At 38.3% G+C, this 17730-nt stretch overlaps 1 protein-coding gene across 1 annotated transcript in view; it reads right to left on the reverse strand.

The window, feature by feature from the left end:
* Positions 1-15395, reverse strand: part of DNAH3 (dynein axonemal heavy chain 3) — a 213068-nt gene extending 197673 nt beyond the window's left edge. The window contains exons 1-3 of the mRNA XM_089674783.1: positions 15303-15395; positions 14529-14639; positions 10653-10767 (exon numbers count right to left, since the gene is read on the reverse strand). Coding sequence (XP_089530909.1) covers positions 10653-10767; positions 14529-14639; positions 15303-15392 — 316 coding nt within the window. The 5' untranslated portion in view covers positions 15393-15395. The remainder of the gene's footprint in view (positions 1-10652; positions 10768-14528; positions 14640-15302) is intronic.
* Between the last annotated feature and the right edge of the window lie 2335 nt (positions 15396-17730).

Below are 17730 nucleotides of genomic sequence, written 5' to 3' on the forward strand. Positions count from 1 at the left end.
CTTATTTTTAACACAGACGTCGGTCACGCTTCTGTACAGCCTCCCCTCTGATGATGTGCCTGTAGCACGAAAGGCCTAAGGAGGAGCTGTGCAGAGCGTGACGTCATTCCACCGCCGGAGCCACGAGGAAGCCCGGCGGTCATCATTACTGGGGTCAGTACTGCTGCATATCTTTATTTTCACCAGATGTTTAGTATGCACACTGACCTGTTTATATGAATAAAGATTACTTTTCTGGAAATACTACACTATCTCTGGCATCTGTTTTCTGGGGCTCCTTCTTGGAGCTATCATCCCCACAGAGAAAGCACTTTGCCATCCTGGGAGGAGGTTTTTTGTATGGAACACCTGGCTGACCTTAAGGGGACCCCTGGACCAGATTAAAAAGTCTGTGATGACCCACCGTGAGGGAGATGCCTGCTGCCTAACCTCTGATGTACCCACTGCCTGTGATGCATGATCACACATGCGCATATTCCATGCGTTTCTGGTGAGTGCGCATTTCTGTTATCTGACAGAGTGGATGTCGTGGGAATTCGTATTTCTCCAGTGAATCACTGTGGATGCTCGATTATTACTTTATTGACTTTTTCACCTTGTTAAGCGCTGCACTATGTTGTTTTAAGTACATAAAGGAATATAGGGGTACCATCATCCAGAATGTCTATAAAGAAGCTAAAGGGAAATACCCCAAAAATTGAATGAATGGACTATCTCGGTACCCATTAACAACAAAATAATAAAAAAATTATATATTTTTATTGGTACAAAAAATTAAAAATTATTGCCAAACGTGTACATGAATTCATATTTAAAACCAAATAATTCAACAGCATGGTCTAACAAATTACATAGTTCATAGTTACTGTAGCCCCGCCCCCTAAAAAGAAATCATCATGGGGGATGATGCTGACTCCTCTACATGTTTCGTGGAAATAGTCTGCTTCTTCAGGAGGAAAAGTCAAGATATACCCTGAAACAAAATCATAATAATCAAAATACAACATATCATACAAAATATATACACTATATAGCAATACATCTAGATTAATAGACAAGTTGCTTACCAGTGTGGATTCATGCTGACAAAGGGCCAAACAAGAGCGCCAACATATCAACATACCTCCCCCAATGCGGACATGGGGGGAAAAACAGTAGGCACAGTTACCAGGCACACCACCTATATGACTATAGAACACTGAAAAAGTCATATTTAAAAAAAAAAATAAGAGAGAGAAAATACCATATACTAACCTTAAAACAATACTATAGTAGCTAGTCTAGGAGGGACTTGAGGATATTGGAAGATTAATATCTATATTATTCCTCTGATATACTCAGTTCCCTCCTTGCCTAGTTACTATATTATTTTGTTAAGATTAGTATATGGTATTTTTTCTTTCTTTTTTTCTTCTAAAATGATTATTTCAGTGTTCTTCAGTTATATAAGTGGTGTGCCTGGTAACTGTGCCTTCTGTTTTGCCCTCCGTCTCCGCTGTGGGGGAGGTATGTTGGTGCCCTTGTTTGGCCCTTTGTCGGCATGAGTCCACACTGGTAAGTAACTTGTCTATTGATTTAGATGTACTGTATCACTATACAGTGTACAGTATATATTTTTTATGATATGTTGTATTTTGATTATTATGATTTTGCTTCAGGGTATATCTTGACCTTTCCTCCTGAAGAAGCATATAGAGGAGTCAACATGATCCCCCATGATTATATCTTCTTATGGTGCGGAGCTACAATAACTATGAACTATGTAATTCATTAGACCACGCTGTTGAATTATGGGGTTATAATTATGAATTCATGTACATGTTTGACAAACATTTTTTATTTTTTTTGTACCAATAAAATTATATAATTGTTTTAATTATTTTGTTGTTAATGGATACCAAGATAGTCCATTCATTCAATTTTTGGGGTATTTCCCTTTAGCTTCTTTCTCAGCTCCAGTGTTCCCAGTAAAGACACCTGTTGCAACATGAAAAATAACTGCTGATTACAGAGGCCTAAACAAAGTTGCAACACCACTGAAGTAGGCTGTTCCTTATATGATCTCCAGCAGTGAACAAACTGCAAAAGAGGCAGGAGCATATGTGGTGACAGAACTGGCTTTCTTTTCCATCCCAACAGACCTTGAGCCTCATTACCAGTTTACCTCTGTGTAGTATGGTTGGCAGTACACCTTCACTGAGCTTCTTCAAAAGAACCCTCATTTTCCAGACTAATTGCTTGAGATTTGAGCACCCTGAATGTGAAAGTTGCTGTGTTTCACATCATGATCTCTTTCACTAAAGGGAATGGGCACATGGAGATCAGAAGGTAGGCTGTAAACTGAGACAAGGTCCAGGAACTTACCACAGAGATGAAATTTCTGGAAATCATATGGACTGGGTCACAGGTAAAGTTATAGAGAGAGTTGTACAAACTAACCAAGGACTGTCCCGCCCCCCCCACTACCAAAAAGGACACACAGAAATTTATTGGAGTTTCTGGATATTGTTCATTCCACATCTTGGACTGATCCTAAAGCACATATACAATGTGACCAGTTTTCATAGAGCTTGGAACAACAGACCACATTCCTTGGTGCTAAAGAAGCCATTTTACAGCACCAGGGACTGGAACGTGTGAGACCAGTGGTACCATTTCTGCTGAATGTAGTAGAGCAGGATGGCACCATACCCTGGAGTCTGTGGAAGCCAAATGAAAAGAAAGAACAGTGGACAATATATATTGGAGTTTGTTCCAATCAGCTGATGGGGCACAGAAAATATACACTTCTACGGAGAAGTACCAGTTTGAGAACTTCATACCGCTTCCCCCTATTAATTTATATCTCAGCTGCATTCGGGGGCAATCCTAAAGTCCTTTTTTCAAATGCAAATGGAATTTACATTTACACATAAGCATTTTTATCATTATCTTCAGCTACACCATATGATACAGGCTCTGTCTTCTTTCTCTAATCTCACATGGACAGACTCAGTTTTTCTTAAGGATGTCACTCAGGCAACCCATAAGAAGGGCATGATTTCTTGGGTATACTCCCCGCTATTGTCCACAGTACAGGATCAAGCTAGTCTCCAGAGCAGGGCACAGTGGTAAGTTGGAGAGTTTGCTGGAGATGTCTGGGATGCTGCCCTGGAATCTCTTCTGGGAATTTCTCTTTCTCCTTCTCATAAATTATCTCAATTGTTTATTCTCCATGGAGCATATGGGACCCCTGTGCAACTGTATCGGTGGGGCAGGCGTGATTCACTTGATTGTCCGAGGTGTAGGATGCAACAGGGTGATTTCATTCATATGCTCATATGTTACATAGATATTGGAGTGAGGTTCTCCAATTTATTTCTCTAGTTTCGCAATATACTGTTCCCCAGGATCCCTTGCATTGTCTGTTGTGGGCACTGGACCAAGAACTGTTCCAACCAGGAGGGTATATTATGGTATCTAGACTTTTATATCTTGCTAGGAAGTTGATAGCAAGGTACTGGTTATCATCGGCTCCTCTGACTAGTAAGTAATGGATAGATTATGTTAATTCTTTACTCCCACGGGAGAAACTCATGTACCAACATCGCAATGCTTATCGTAAGTTCCAGCAGGTATGGCAGGGTTGGCTGGATACATCTGGGCTCGCCCCTCCTCAAGTGATAGTAGACCAACTTTTGTAGGTGTGACATTTTATATCAGGTGTGGCTCCACTCCTCCCCCCTGGGGGAGATCATGTGCATCTCCCATTCTCTTTGATGAGACGTCCAGGCAGAGGTTGTTGTTGAAGTGGTTTTTTTTTATTGTTTGAAGGCATGTTTTGGGCTTTGTCCCTTTCCCCCATTTCTGTTTACATATGGATGGGAAGGAATAAAAAGTAAAAAGGAAAAAGCAAGGTATTGTCAAAGTTTTGGATCCTTGTGGTCTCTGTTTTGTTTGATTACTATTTCTGTTATTCTGTCCATTATGGGATCTGCATATCCACGTTGTTCTATTTATGTGTAATCCTGCTATTGCAGTAATGTCATTATGGATTATGTAAATACTGTTCCATTGTCTTTATTATCTTGACAATAAAAGTTGTTTGGATTAAAAAAAAAAAAAAAAAGTTCATAAAAGCATTAAATATAAAAAATAAGTGCATGAAAAATAAAATAAAACTACAAAATAAAATAAAAAATGATTGCTGTTGACATGTCAATTAGTGCTCTTCACCACACTTCAACAAAATGTATAACATCCTCCACGATGCAGCACTATCCCATCAAATAATGTGTCCTTAATTCAAAGCAATATAATGATCCTTCAATATCCAATAAAGCTGTATTTCCTCCACCAACGTGATATAATTTCTTTCTTTCTTTCTCAAGCTTAAGCTCATATTGGTGCAAAATTATCAATTTTGACTGTGCTTACATTGACTATGATAAGCAGATACCAAATTAATCTGCACTGTAGTGCTTGGAACAGTTTAAGAGGGATATGTCTTTTGCTGAAATCACGAATGGTTTTGTAACCTGCCTTTTTGAAATTGTTTCAATCAGTTATTGGTACATTATGGCAAAAAGCTCCCAGGGACCAAGTTATACATTTTTTAAGATCAGGTTTAATTCCACTTTAAGGTACCTTAAGGGCTATTGTAGTTTAAAAACAAAACCACAACCTTGCCTTGCTTTTTTTGCCTTAATTCATTTCTGCTATGATTTGCAACAACCTTTAAAGTCATGGGCTGCCATTAGGCCATGCTTGAACAGTGAATCCCTACAGACAGCTTTTTTATATGTTCTTGTTAATTGTGCAACATGTTTTCTTCAGTTGAAGTATCCACTTTTTTACAGTTTATTTCCCTAAAAGTATTTTTTTGTCTTTGCTTTTATCAACAGGACAAAGGCATGGCCTATGTTTGTGGGTGAGGCTTATGGCACCAGATAATCTCTGTCTATAGGCTTCTGAGATCTGGCCTATATATTAAGAGCTGATAAAGGGATAGAAAGTGTTTCTTTTCATTGGAGATTGTAACAGTGTTTCCTATGATTTCCTAAAGTCCAAAGATGTGTGATCAGCATCAACAAGTTGCTCAAAACAAATGATTCATATCTCTGTCTAGCTGCTTAATCAACACAAGATACAGCTGTGTTCTACTGCTCACAAGACAGGTGACTTACACTCTTTTTACAAAAGATTGCAACTATTCCTGCTATTGCTAGAGGATTCTGCCTCCAGGAATGAATGTAGCAGAAAAGCACATACCCCTGTTTTCAACCCTTTCCAACCCTTTCCAAAGTTCTGCATTGCAATGCTTACAGGTCCCCAGCATATATATTGTTCTGGTAGAGATATATTTTTATTTGATGCCTACATCCATAGCACTTTCTCCACACCCATATCTCAACTCTTCTTGAGTATCTGCATTACCTTCTGTTGTGGCTCTTTCCACAATATCACCACTAGATTTCTTGGCATCCCGTTCCTCAACACCATGTGCTCTGGAAGCCTACTCAACCCCAGTTCCAGTACTACATTTTCAATACATTCTAAACACGATCACTTTACTTTTCAGAATCACAAAGGAAGTTAGTACTAGAAGACTTACCTCTGCCAGACACTGTGATTGCAGGTCTGAAAAGGGAGCAGTAAGATATACAATAGTCTGCATCTCCACACAGGATCACCAGCCAAACATATATTAATTCTACTGGTCTTGGGGCAAATGCTCCAGCTCAGCAGTCCCCTGCTCAGAAGGGAGAAATGATAGGCTATGCATGACCCCTTGCATCCATCCACGATTGATTTTCTTCTTGCCTCCACTTTCTTCATTCTGAAGTCCATGAACAGCTTCTGCTCTGAATACTCACCCAATGGAACATGAACTGCTGCTGCGATTCTCTTCTCTCAGTGACATTTAGTTTTTGCTCTGCCTTCTCTCTCTTGTTAATGAACAACTACTACTTTACCTCTGTGTCCTCCAATGATAATCATCTTCTGCCTCCAAACAATAGTTAGCTCAACTTTTCCTATTCTACCAATGATTAGAGCACGCCTTTTCTATCCACTGACTGGCTACTATATGTTACTGCCCTTAAAATACTAGGTTTTGTCATATTAGATAACCCCGAAGGTGTTAAATAGAGGCTTGAAGTCTTTTTAAATGTGGTCCTGATGTGATTGACAACACAGAAAATTGCTACCTTTTTCCTGCAACTACACTATAATCAGTTCATGCCTTTGTGAATTTATGCTTAGCCCTTTAATGTCATCCTTGTCTTTCTTTGATGTTGTGGAAAATCTCACTTTGCTCAGTGTAGCAAGAAATACACTTAATAGAAGGTGCATATCATTTTCAGACAGATAATGTACATAATTATTTAATAAATGAGACACTGAATATTTTAAATTATATATGAAAAACAATAAATAAGAAATATATGGTCATATTAAATAAACACTTGCAAAGCATTAACTTCTGCAAATCTAGTATTTCTTAGTAAAATTTGTTTTTCCATAATTAAATATATTTTATTTAGGAATTTTAGCAATGCATGAGCAAATATGCCATTTTACACTTAAAGTGACTCTGTCAAAAAAAGTTAGGGGGCTGCCATGGCTGGCTCTCTTGTGAAAAGGCTATTTGCCAGGATGTCTCTGGCTTCAATGAGTCAGACCCCCAGAACCTTTATATATAGACTCCTGTAACCACAGTTGGTCCAGAGGAAGGCAAAAAACATATAAAGCCCAGTTCAATTTACTCCAGCGGGGAAATATACATTTCTTCCTGACCCCACAGAAGGCAATCGGATATTCCCTGAGTCATCAATCTCTGCTATTATTACCTATAAATGTTAATATCAATTTATAGTTTACACATTTAGGAATGCATCCAGCTCTTTTTTAATACATTCTACTGAGCTGGCCAGCTGTTCTGGAGGAAGTCTATTCCACATTCTGACAACTTTTACTGTGAATAAGCTTTTTCGTATTTGGAGCTTAAATTTATTTTCCTCCAGACATAAAGAGTGTCCCCTAGTTCTTGCTAATGTCTTTAAAGTGAACAACTCTACATCAAAGTTAATATATGGACCACTTATGTATAGTTGTGCTCCAAAGTTTGCATACCCTGCCAGAAATCATGAAATGTTGTGAATGTACAATATATATGTAAAGCAGCATAAACTGACAGCGCTATATATTAGCAGCTGTAATAAACCATACATTTTGGAATTGATATTGAAAATATGACTGATCATGCCAAAAATTGTCTTTTATTTAAGGATAGTGATCATATGAAACCATTTATTATCACATAGTTTGGCTTCTTATTAAATCCTAATGATAACAGAAATCACCCAAATGGCCCTGATCAAAAGTTTACATACCCAGGAATGTTTGGACTTGGTACAGAAACACACAGATTAAAATGTAAATTAAAAGTTAATTTCCCACATCTGTGGCTCTTTTAAATTGCAATTAGTGGCTGTGTATAAATAGTCAATGAGTTTGTTAGCTCTCATGTGGATGCACTGAGCAACTAGATACTGATCCATGAGGAGCAGGAAAGAATTGCCAAAAGACCTGGATATAAAAATGTATCCAAAGCCTTGAATATGCCAGTCAGTATTGTTCAATCACTTATTATTAAGAATTGGAAACTTCGGGGATGTCTTAATAGCAAGCCAGGGTCAGGTGGATCAAAAAAGACTGCAGCCACAGCTGCCAGAAGAATTCTTCGGGATACAAAGAAAAACCCACAGGTAACATCAGGATAAATACAGTTTCCTCTGGAAAAACACGACATGGTTGTTTCAAGGAGCACAATACGATCATACTTGCCACAAAAGACCCCAGTTACATTATGCCCGAAAAACACCCTGACACAGCTCACAGCTTCTGGCACACTGTAATCTGGAGTGATGAGACCAAAATAGAGTTTTGTGGTCACAACCATAAGCACTATGTTTGGAGAGGGGTCAACAAGGTCTATAGCAACAAGAATACAATCCCCACTGAGAGGGATGGTGGTGGCTCACTGATATTTTGAGGGTGTGTGAGCTCTAAAGGCATGGGGAATCTTGTTAAAATTGATGGCAAGAGGAATGCTGCATGTTATCAGAAAATACTGGGAGACAATTCACATTCTTCTACATGAAAGCTGTGCATGGGATGCTCTCTATATTTTTATGTCAACATTTGCTTATTTATTCTACTCCATATGTCTGCAGGTTCTCTTATACCGCCACCAATATGTAGGGCTCTCCCTCCCCCCCCCTTTGTTTAGTCCTATATTATATCATATTAATTTTACATATATTTTTAAATATATATTCTTTGTGCACAGGAGACTTTTCCATATATATGCACATATGTCCCATTCCCCTCTTCCTTTTTCCTTTATCCCCTTATGAATCAATTTCATCATTGTCATGTTTATAACTGTTTACATTTTTGTGCATTATGTTGATCCTTGGTTGTTATTATTCCAATATTTGTTGTCATTTTATCTTGATTTTATATATCCTCACTGTGATCTGTCTTTATTAGATTCACCATGCCCTTTAGACAGACATCTCTCAGCTGTCCTGTCACTTTTTAGTTTCCCCGCCCCCAGCTCTGTTCATCATCCCCCACGCTCTATTTATGGCTCTCCCTCTACCTTCCTGTTTCTATGCTCCACCTATGCTTGATAAAAGAACACGTCAGCCCACGCTGGTTCCCGCACATGCTCAGAAACGCGTCTCATCCCCATGACATCAGAAGCCCAACACCACTAGCTCCGGACATATTAGAAGACCCAGCCAGGCCTTACCATCTATGCCTAACCTGTTGCAGCACCTCCTGCTGACCGACCGGGTTCCTCTTCTCCAGAGCAGTCTTTACATCTAGCGACAGACGTACTGCTTTCATTCCTATGAGCCTGTTTTATTACACTATCATGTGAGTTGTTACACTTACCTTTTATTAAAATTATTATACAGTCTACACTTAGAGGCACTGTGTCCTTTGCTTTTATTCTTCTACTCCAGAGTCTGCTTCACTCATTCACAGCCTGCTCAAATGCTTACTGGATTGCCCTTGTCTTATCTGGAATTTTATCCATTTAAATATCACCACATGGACCGTACCACTATGCGCCTGCTATTTCTTTTTTACGACAATGACCCTAAGCCCAAGGTCTAATTGACCCTCCAGTGGTTACAGCAGAAAAAGGTGAAGGTTCTGGAGTGACCATGACAGTCTCTTGACCTTACTATCATTAAGCCACTATGGGGAGATTTCAAATGTTCAGTTCATGCAAGATGACCAAAAACGTTGCATGACATAGCGATATTTTGCCAAGATGAATGGACAGCCTTACCACCTGCAAGAATTCTGGGCCTCATAGACACCTATTACAAAAGACTGCCTGCTGTCATTGGTGCTAAAAGGGGCAATACACAATATTAGGGACTAAGGGTTTGCAGACTTTTGAACAGGGGTCATTTCATTTGTTTACTTGTTGCCATATTTTGTTTTATTGTGTCATTCTGTTATGACAGTTGATGAATCCCATAAAAAAAAAAGAAATGTGTTTTTCCTGCTCACTCATGTTTTCTTTAAAAATGGTACTGTATATTACCAATTCTCCCAGGGTATGCAAACTTTTGAACACAACTGTATATTGTGATCACATCCCCCCTTAATCACCTCTCTTCAAGATCAGTTCAGCTAGTTTTTCCTCAGAATTGAACTCCTCCATGCTTCTTATCGGTTTGGTTGCCCTTCTCTGTACTTTCTCTAGTTCTCCAATATTTTGTGTGCTTTAGAAACTGTAGCTTGACATTATACGCTATTATTAAGTATATGATCTACCAGAACACCCAGATCCTTCTCCACCATTGACTCTAGTTGTTTGTTTTCTCCCTAGAATATGTGATGCATGCATGTTTTTAGCCCCCCCCCCAGTGCATAACTTTACATTTATCAACATTAAACCTCATTTGCAACATAGTTGTTCAATTAAATAGTGCATTGAGGTCTGCTTGTAGGTTGGAGACATCCTGTACAGACATTATTCCATTACATAGCTTGAAGTCATCTGCAAATAATGAAATGGTACTTTTAATCCCACACTCTAATCCTTATCTCTACATTTTTTCCAAGTCAGAGACTCAGAAAGCATTGGAGTCAAAGCATCAGAATGACAGCCACAGAAGTAGCATTGTCAAAGAAGAGCTCAGAAATGGCATGGCAGATTCCTTTCAGGCTAATTCTTACAATAAATGATTCTGAAATCAATAATGATTCTTTGCGCAATTATAGATCAGTACAGATTTGCAATTACTTAAAGATAGTAAATGGCAGCTAGCGGTTTGCGAAATGTTAGACTCTCATGTTCATCTATGATAGAAATGATTTGGAAGGCAAGCTATACAGTCAAATAGCTTTGTGCAATTTGGAGATATGTCACATCTTTCTCCAATCCCTCCAGAAATATGCTTTACGCGCATTCTCCACAGATAGTACCCATCTATGAGGTCAATCTTAGCAACCTACAGTTCTCTTTATGGCACTTTAAAGGAAAGTAATCATGCCTAAACAACCTGATGTCTGTTCCAATCTGAAAACAAACCATTTTACTTTCAATTTTTCATCAAAGTTATTTTGGAGACAGCTCTTACCATGCACATCAATAACAGTGAGCGCTCCTAAAGTAGCACGGGCCCCACCAGACAATTTCCCTCTGACAAGCTCAACTATCTCGCCGATCTGTTTATTACTTTTGTCCAAGAAGCCCTGAGGTAAAAAAAAAAAAAAAGTTATTTTACTGTGGCAGAAGAATATACTTTAGGTGTATCAGCTGGTACCATTAGGCAGTCATTTTGTAGTAAACATTGAATAAGCAAGAAACATAATTATGTCTTAGTTACCATTTAAAGATGAACTCTGGGCTTGAGAAAGTTATCCTTGCAGTGGACCCCTCTCCGAACCCAAGGGTTAAATGCTATTTTTTTCCAGTGGATAATGAATAAGATGACATACCTTGTTCCTCTCCTCTGTTCAACAGTCACGGGATGAGGATGAGCCCTTTGCGTCCTCATATACAACATATGGTCCTGCATTGTACATGATGACGTCGCAGAGCTGTGACTGATCAGGCAGCACAGTGGCTAAATGGTTAGGACTTCCGCCTGGCAGTACTAGGGTCATTGGTTTAAATCCCAGCCATGGCACCTCCAGCCTGGAGTTTGCATGTTCTACCTGTGCCTGCGTGGGTTTCCTCCTGGTACTCCGGTTTCCTCCCACCCTCCAAAGACATGCTGGTAGCTTAATTGTATCCTGTCTAAATTGGCCCTTGTATATGAATGTGAGTTAGGAACCCTATATTGTATGCCCCTTGAGGGTTAGGGACTGATGTGAATATACAATATATATGTAAAGTGCTGCGAAAATTGACGGTGCTATATAAGTACCTGAAATAAAATAAATAAAGAGGAGTGGCTTTGAGGGGACAGTCTTACAAAGAGGAAGAAGCCTATGGGATGTAGGCATAAGGTATCCCTATTTAGTCCTCCCATTAGACAGAACAAGCATTTACCTCTTGAAGGAATTTAGCTTTAGGGAAACTAAAGGGGATAGGGAATTAGGGATGTCCTGAGAAAGCATAGAAACTGCCAATGCTGACCTCTCTTTTAAAACATGCTAATTCTCTTCCAGCTATGGTGATCCAGTGTATTTAGTATTTCTTAGTGAATTCTAAATCACTGACATATTTTGCGATAAAGCGCTGCTTTACTTTAACTGACAATTGCATGGTCATGCAATGCTGCATCCAAATGAAATTTGTGTCCTTTTTTTCTCACAAATGGAGCTTTCTTTTGGTGGTATTTTATCACCTGTCTGTTTTTTATTTTTTGCACTATAAACTAAAAAATATACTGACAATTTATTTTTAAAAAACATATTTTTGACTTTTTGCCATAAAACACATCCAGTAAAAAATAAAAAAAAATCAAATTTCGTCAGAAATTTAGGCCAAAATGTATTCTGCTACATGTCTTTGCTAAAAAAAATTCCAATACGTGTAAATTAATTGGTTTATGTGAAAGTCATAACATCTACAAATGGCGGTATATATACAGAATTTTTTCATTAATTTTTTTTAATAATAGTAATGGCAGCGATCAGCAAATTATAGCGGGACTGCGGAAGGCATTCTGATACTGGGGGGGAACTGACTAACTGCCACTGACATCCTCAGTGACGCTAATACAGTGATCAGTGATAATAAAAAGCACTGACACTGTACTAATGACACTGGGCAGGAAGGGGTTAACATCTGGGATGATAAAGTGTTAACTGTGTGCTGTGTGTTGTTTTACTATGTGACTTGTATGTGTTTTACTATGTAAGCATGCTGCTTTGTATTGCTCTGTTATGCTGTAGCCACCAATGGTGACAGCTGCAATGGCGGGGCGGGTAGGGTGGCGTGCACCCCCTACCTGGAAATGCTAAATCACATATATATATATATATATATATATATATATGTACGTGATTTTGTGAAGCCCCGCCGCCCTGTAGCAGTAGTTCTGCTATAGGCGGTTGGGAAACGGTTAAGTAAATCACTTTTAGAACCTTGTGAATTTAAAGATTAAATATGCATGATGATCACAAATCTTTATTATTCTGTATTCTTACACTAACTCAACCTCCAATTAAATGTTTACATTATTTCTGCATGCTAATGAGTAGGCAACTGAAGCAGAGCATCTCTTTTGTCTTCATTTCAAGAGTTTAACATGAGTAAGAGGTTACTGATCATCAGATAATCTCTTCCTAAAAATGATAACGCAATTAGGCTGATTTAGAGAATGACTTTTATTATTTTAAAAAGCCTCATACCCAGGGCTTTTTTTTCTCTGGGATTAGGTGCAGGTATTACCCCCCCCTTTTTCCCTGTTTCTTAATCACCTCCAATCCACCCCTTACCCACCTCCCAGTATTGCCTCTTTTAGAGTATTCAGAACTACTCATATTGGAGTAATTTTTATTAATTGTAATTTGTATCCCTTCAAGAATAGATCCCCCCCAACAACAATAGTTCCCCCCCAGCAACTATAAACTCCCCCAGCAACAATAGACCCTCAGCTGCAACAAAAGATCTCCCAGAAGCCAGCATCAGTATACCTTCCAATAGCCAGCAACAATAGACCCCTCCCTCAACAGTAGATCTCCCAGCAACATAAGACATCACCAGCAACAATACACCGCCCAGCAACAATAGACCCTGCTGCAACAACAAATCCCCCAGCAGACAGCAACAACAGACCCTCAGCACACCCCAGCATCCCTTACCATTTCATACATTCAGTGCTGGAGGTGCCATAACTGCGTTCCCCACATTCCCGCTGAAAAAAGGCAATGCCCATACCAATGCACAAGTGAACACCTTCCTGCCATATCTCGTTAACACTTAAAGATTATCTATGATCATAATGTAAAACCATACTCCTATTAATCAGAAAGATCTTGAATTTTAAACACTTTGTAAAGAATCCTACAGTTTTACTTCTCTGAATGCAGTGAAACATATTTACTATGCCCTGTGAACAGGCACTGCTGTGTCAAACATTTCACAGGGCCTGCCTTCTGAACTACAGAGGTGCTGAGAGGAGAAGTTTCAGAAGGTGCAGTCAGTAAAGCTTGCAAGAAGCTAGGTACCATGGGATATTTAGTCCTTAGAAGTCGAAAGTAAACTAAAGGAATGAGCAGAGGAGAAACTACAAAGCATGCAATAAATTCAGGAAGTTGTAGAAAGAAATGGCCAGAAGACAGACAACATTCACATCATGAAAGGAAATTTTTTTAAGTAAGTTTTTACTGGACTGTCAAAAATAACATTTGTTTCTATTGCTATTAACAGCTATTGTTATAATATGAAAGTGTATGCTGTCATTGTAGAACTCCTTTAGGTTGCCAACATCTATTATATCTTATAATGTCTAAATTCTGTTTGTAGACAATAAGGTTTAGAATGCAATTCTTCTATAAGGACCTGTTCACACTGGAACGCGGTTCGGGAATGGTGCATTCTGTGCATGTTTGCAGCACTGCATGTGAATGTGCTGCCCTTATGAGATGCATGCGGGTGCTGGTGCTATATTATTGTCATTGGCACCCTAAACGCATCTTGAAAACGCAGTGCATTTGCAGCCACCAAACTGCGTGTTACCACAGTGCCATGCAGTTCGGTGAGGTGTGTTTTGAAAAAAGTAGAGCTTGCACTGGTTCCAGTACATTTGAAATGAATGAGCTGTCGAAACCAGAACAAGTGTGACTGCATGGCTGAGTGCAAGTGTTTCAGTGTGAATTGGCCTTAAAAGATAACAGAACTTTTAGAGAAATTACACTTATCCGTCTTAGACACACACTAGAACACACTAGAACACTCACTGGTTAAATGCCACTTATAAGGATCTATGTGTTTTTTCTTATAAAATTATCTGTCATTGAACACTGAATGTAAGTGCAGATATCCATAGGATTTTACTTACAGGTAAAGTGCCTTCAGTAATGGCTTCAGATACCTCCTTGGTCCAGTAAATTGAAGAAACACATATAACTACTTGACCAGGCCACTGTAAGACCCACTGCTTCCGAGGAACCTATGAGTAAAATGTTTCTATAATATAGTATAGTTGCACAGGTTGAAAAAAAAAGATACCTGCCGGTCAAGTTCAACTATTATAACAGTATAATATACACAAAGTTTTTACATTTTTTGTTTGTGGTGTGCTAAAGTGATGGTGTGTTCTTGACTGCTGTATTGAGGTGGCATTCAGAATGAATGACTCTGCATTGTAACATACATATACTTGTACGTTTAATGAGCATTGCAAAGATATGTTTTTTACCATACACTACCACAACACATAATGTATGTATAAATAGGCCCTTAAAGACTTTAGGTCTTTATTTTTAAGGATAACTGTATCATACTTTATACTATTAGTACAGGTATCATTTCAAAAACCCTCCAGCATCCCACCCAGTCCTACATTTACCTTATCAATGTTTTTAACTATTTATCCCGAACTAGCTTTATGAATGTCTTTTAGCAGTTGCTTCAACGTACAGACAGTAAGCATACTGGACCACAAAAGATTGATTAAATTGATTGTACTAATTTATTCACAAATTTCCTGACAAATAATACTTAGAATTTGAAAATATAAATTTGACCACTGAAGCAGTACCTTTGTATTTTAGACACACATTTTAGGGACTTCCAGTTTAATTGAGCCCTTTATTAATGTTCTGAACCTTACCTCCACGTATCCCTCTATTCCATCTTGAATGACTTGCCTTATACTGGACAACATGTTTTCTTCTACTTCCAAAAGCCACTTTTCAACCATTCCCTGAAAACCAAAATCATTACATAGCTTTCATAAGCAATGATTAGCAAATTGAAGTATTCTACACATCAGTTTTTGATGTACAAACCAACTGATAGTTATATGTTTTAAATGAAGAACATCTTCAGGCACTATCTCTATATCATGTATATCACTATGAATAAATAATCTAGTTAGAACTGAACAGTAACAGCAATATAGTGTGACAATCTGCCTTGGAGGCACAGTATTAGTACTGGCCATGATATTTGTTGCTGTGTTTTTTTGCAGATAGAAAGCTTCAGATGAAGACTACTGGAGGGAGGAAGAAAATACTAATTTTATATTGCTCCGCCATGAGAGCTGTAGATTATATTAATAGAGTTATGCAATGCAAATACATCTGGTGCAGATGGTTGATCACATGACCATGTGAACTACACCATTTATTTACATTATACAGTAACTAGTTTATAAAAAGTTTACACAGCAGTTGGGAATTAGGAAACTCTCCAAATAATCTCTTGGCTAACCCAGAAGTACACAAGGTAGGATAATGCAGCAAGTCTAAGTCCTCTGCTGGTACCAGCCCTAGGGGGAAAATAAAGATTGACTAGAGGAAGCTAATACAAATTATAACATTTTCTGGTGAGGTTTATTGGTCATGTTGCCTGTAGAATTTAGAAGAGGCCTACATAAAAATGTTTCTGAATTTGGCCATAAATAACAGGCAATTAAATCCTAATGTCACTCTAGTGGTATCACAGCTGACTGCAAAGACCTCAGAGTAACACAAACTTAGCACATCTCTTAAACATGGACCACTACAGATCAATGAGGATGAAAACATTATTCATTATTTTACTTTTGCTCTTGCTTTTTGCATAATTCTTAAGCAGTATGGTGGTGATGAGCTTCAACAAACAGACAAAATATCTTTACTTAGATACCACAGTGCACACTACCCTTGGTATTCAATTTAGCAGCATGACCCTCACAACTGCATCTAAACTAAATCTACACACCATGTACACTGTGCCTATTGGATTCCTCGGATTCCAGATCTGCAGGCAAGTTAAAATGGATGGCAGGAGCACCAGCTACTTTTACCTCCAAATATGGAGGTGAAAAATGCAGATACAACACTGTTCTTCCTTATAGTAATATCAGCCAGTTATCATCTTGGCCTACAATAGTAGGGGTCATCGTTATTATAGTAAATGTGAGTGGTAATCCGCAGTTAGAGATATGTACTCACAATAGCAACTTTCTCTTTCTATACTTTTTGTGTTGTTTGACCTGCTTTAGACCTTCTTTTGATGTACTTTGGACCTTCTTTGGAAAACATGAGGACAACTGACAGTGAATAGGGCTATTGGTAGTAGATGGAGGAAGTAACTCAATTAATAAGGCTCCAAATTTAATTAATCATGTCACATGAATGTTATCCAAGAAATGAAAACCAAAATGATGTAATGAAGACAGAATGCAGTCTGGTGTATATTCAGAACTTTGAACTACAGTTCACAGATCACAATCCTCCAACAAAAAAACACAAAATTGTCTTGCATTATAGAGTCCTTCGACTTCTCTCTACTAATCCCTGCAGCTCTACACTCTTCCAGTTATGCTGCTTGTTTTACTCAAAAGTGTTTTCTGAGGAGGTTAGACAAAGACAAAGTGAAAGTACTAATGTAAACATCTCAATTAGTTCATCTCTTCCATTGTTCAGATTACCAATCATTTAAATAAGGACACAGAGAGTGAGCCAGTTCACCCAAACCCTATCCAGATCTAAGTGTTACTTGTGGGCTCCTAACCTTACATTGGTGCTATATATCACTGCTAACCATTCTCAGAATAAGAGTATATTACTAAAATTGCATTGCACCACATTTATGTGCTCTGTTAGTCTGTACCTCATCTCCTTAGCTAGTATGAAAAGCAATCTCTTTTTACTTAGGCATTTCTATTGCTACTTTTAGCATGCTAGTGTTAGATTTGATTTAATATTGCTAAGGTCAGGAATATTATGTTTTATTATGTACAGCAAAAGCTCCTGCATACTTACATTATACAGCACTCATTCTATGGCATTTTGCCATGAGAAACAGTAAGAATGTTTATCAGATGAACTCTAAAAGCTGAGTGTGCTATTATTCAGTGTTAGTAATATAAGAATGCATTTCCTTTTCCCAGCGTGCAAGCTAAATAACCACAGCAAGTGTGCTATGCATAATGAATAAAATAAAGAAAAATTACTTTTGCCTTTGCTGGATAGATCTTCTGTGTTAAAGGGACAGTTTCCATCTCAGAGCTGATCATTCCCGTGATTTCTAAGTCATCAGTAAACTCCAGT

Source organism: Staurois parvus, unplaced genomic scaffold, assembly GCF_062004578.1.
Source record: "Staurois parvus isolate SC_StPar_1 unplaced genomic scaffold, SC_StPar_1.0 ptg000152l, whole genome shotgun sequence".
Taxonomy (NCBI): Eukaryota; Metazoa; Chordata; class Amphibia; order Anura; family Ranidae; genus Staurois; species Staurois parvus.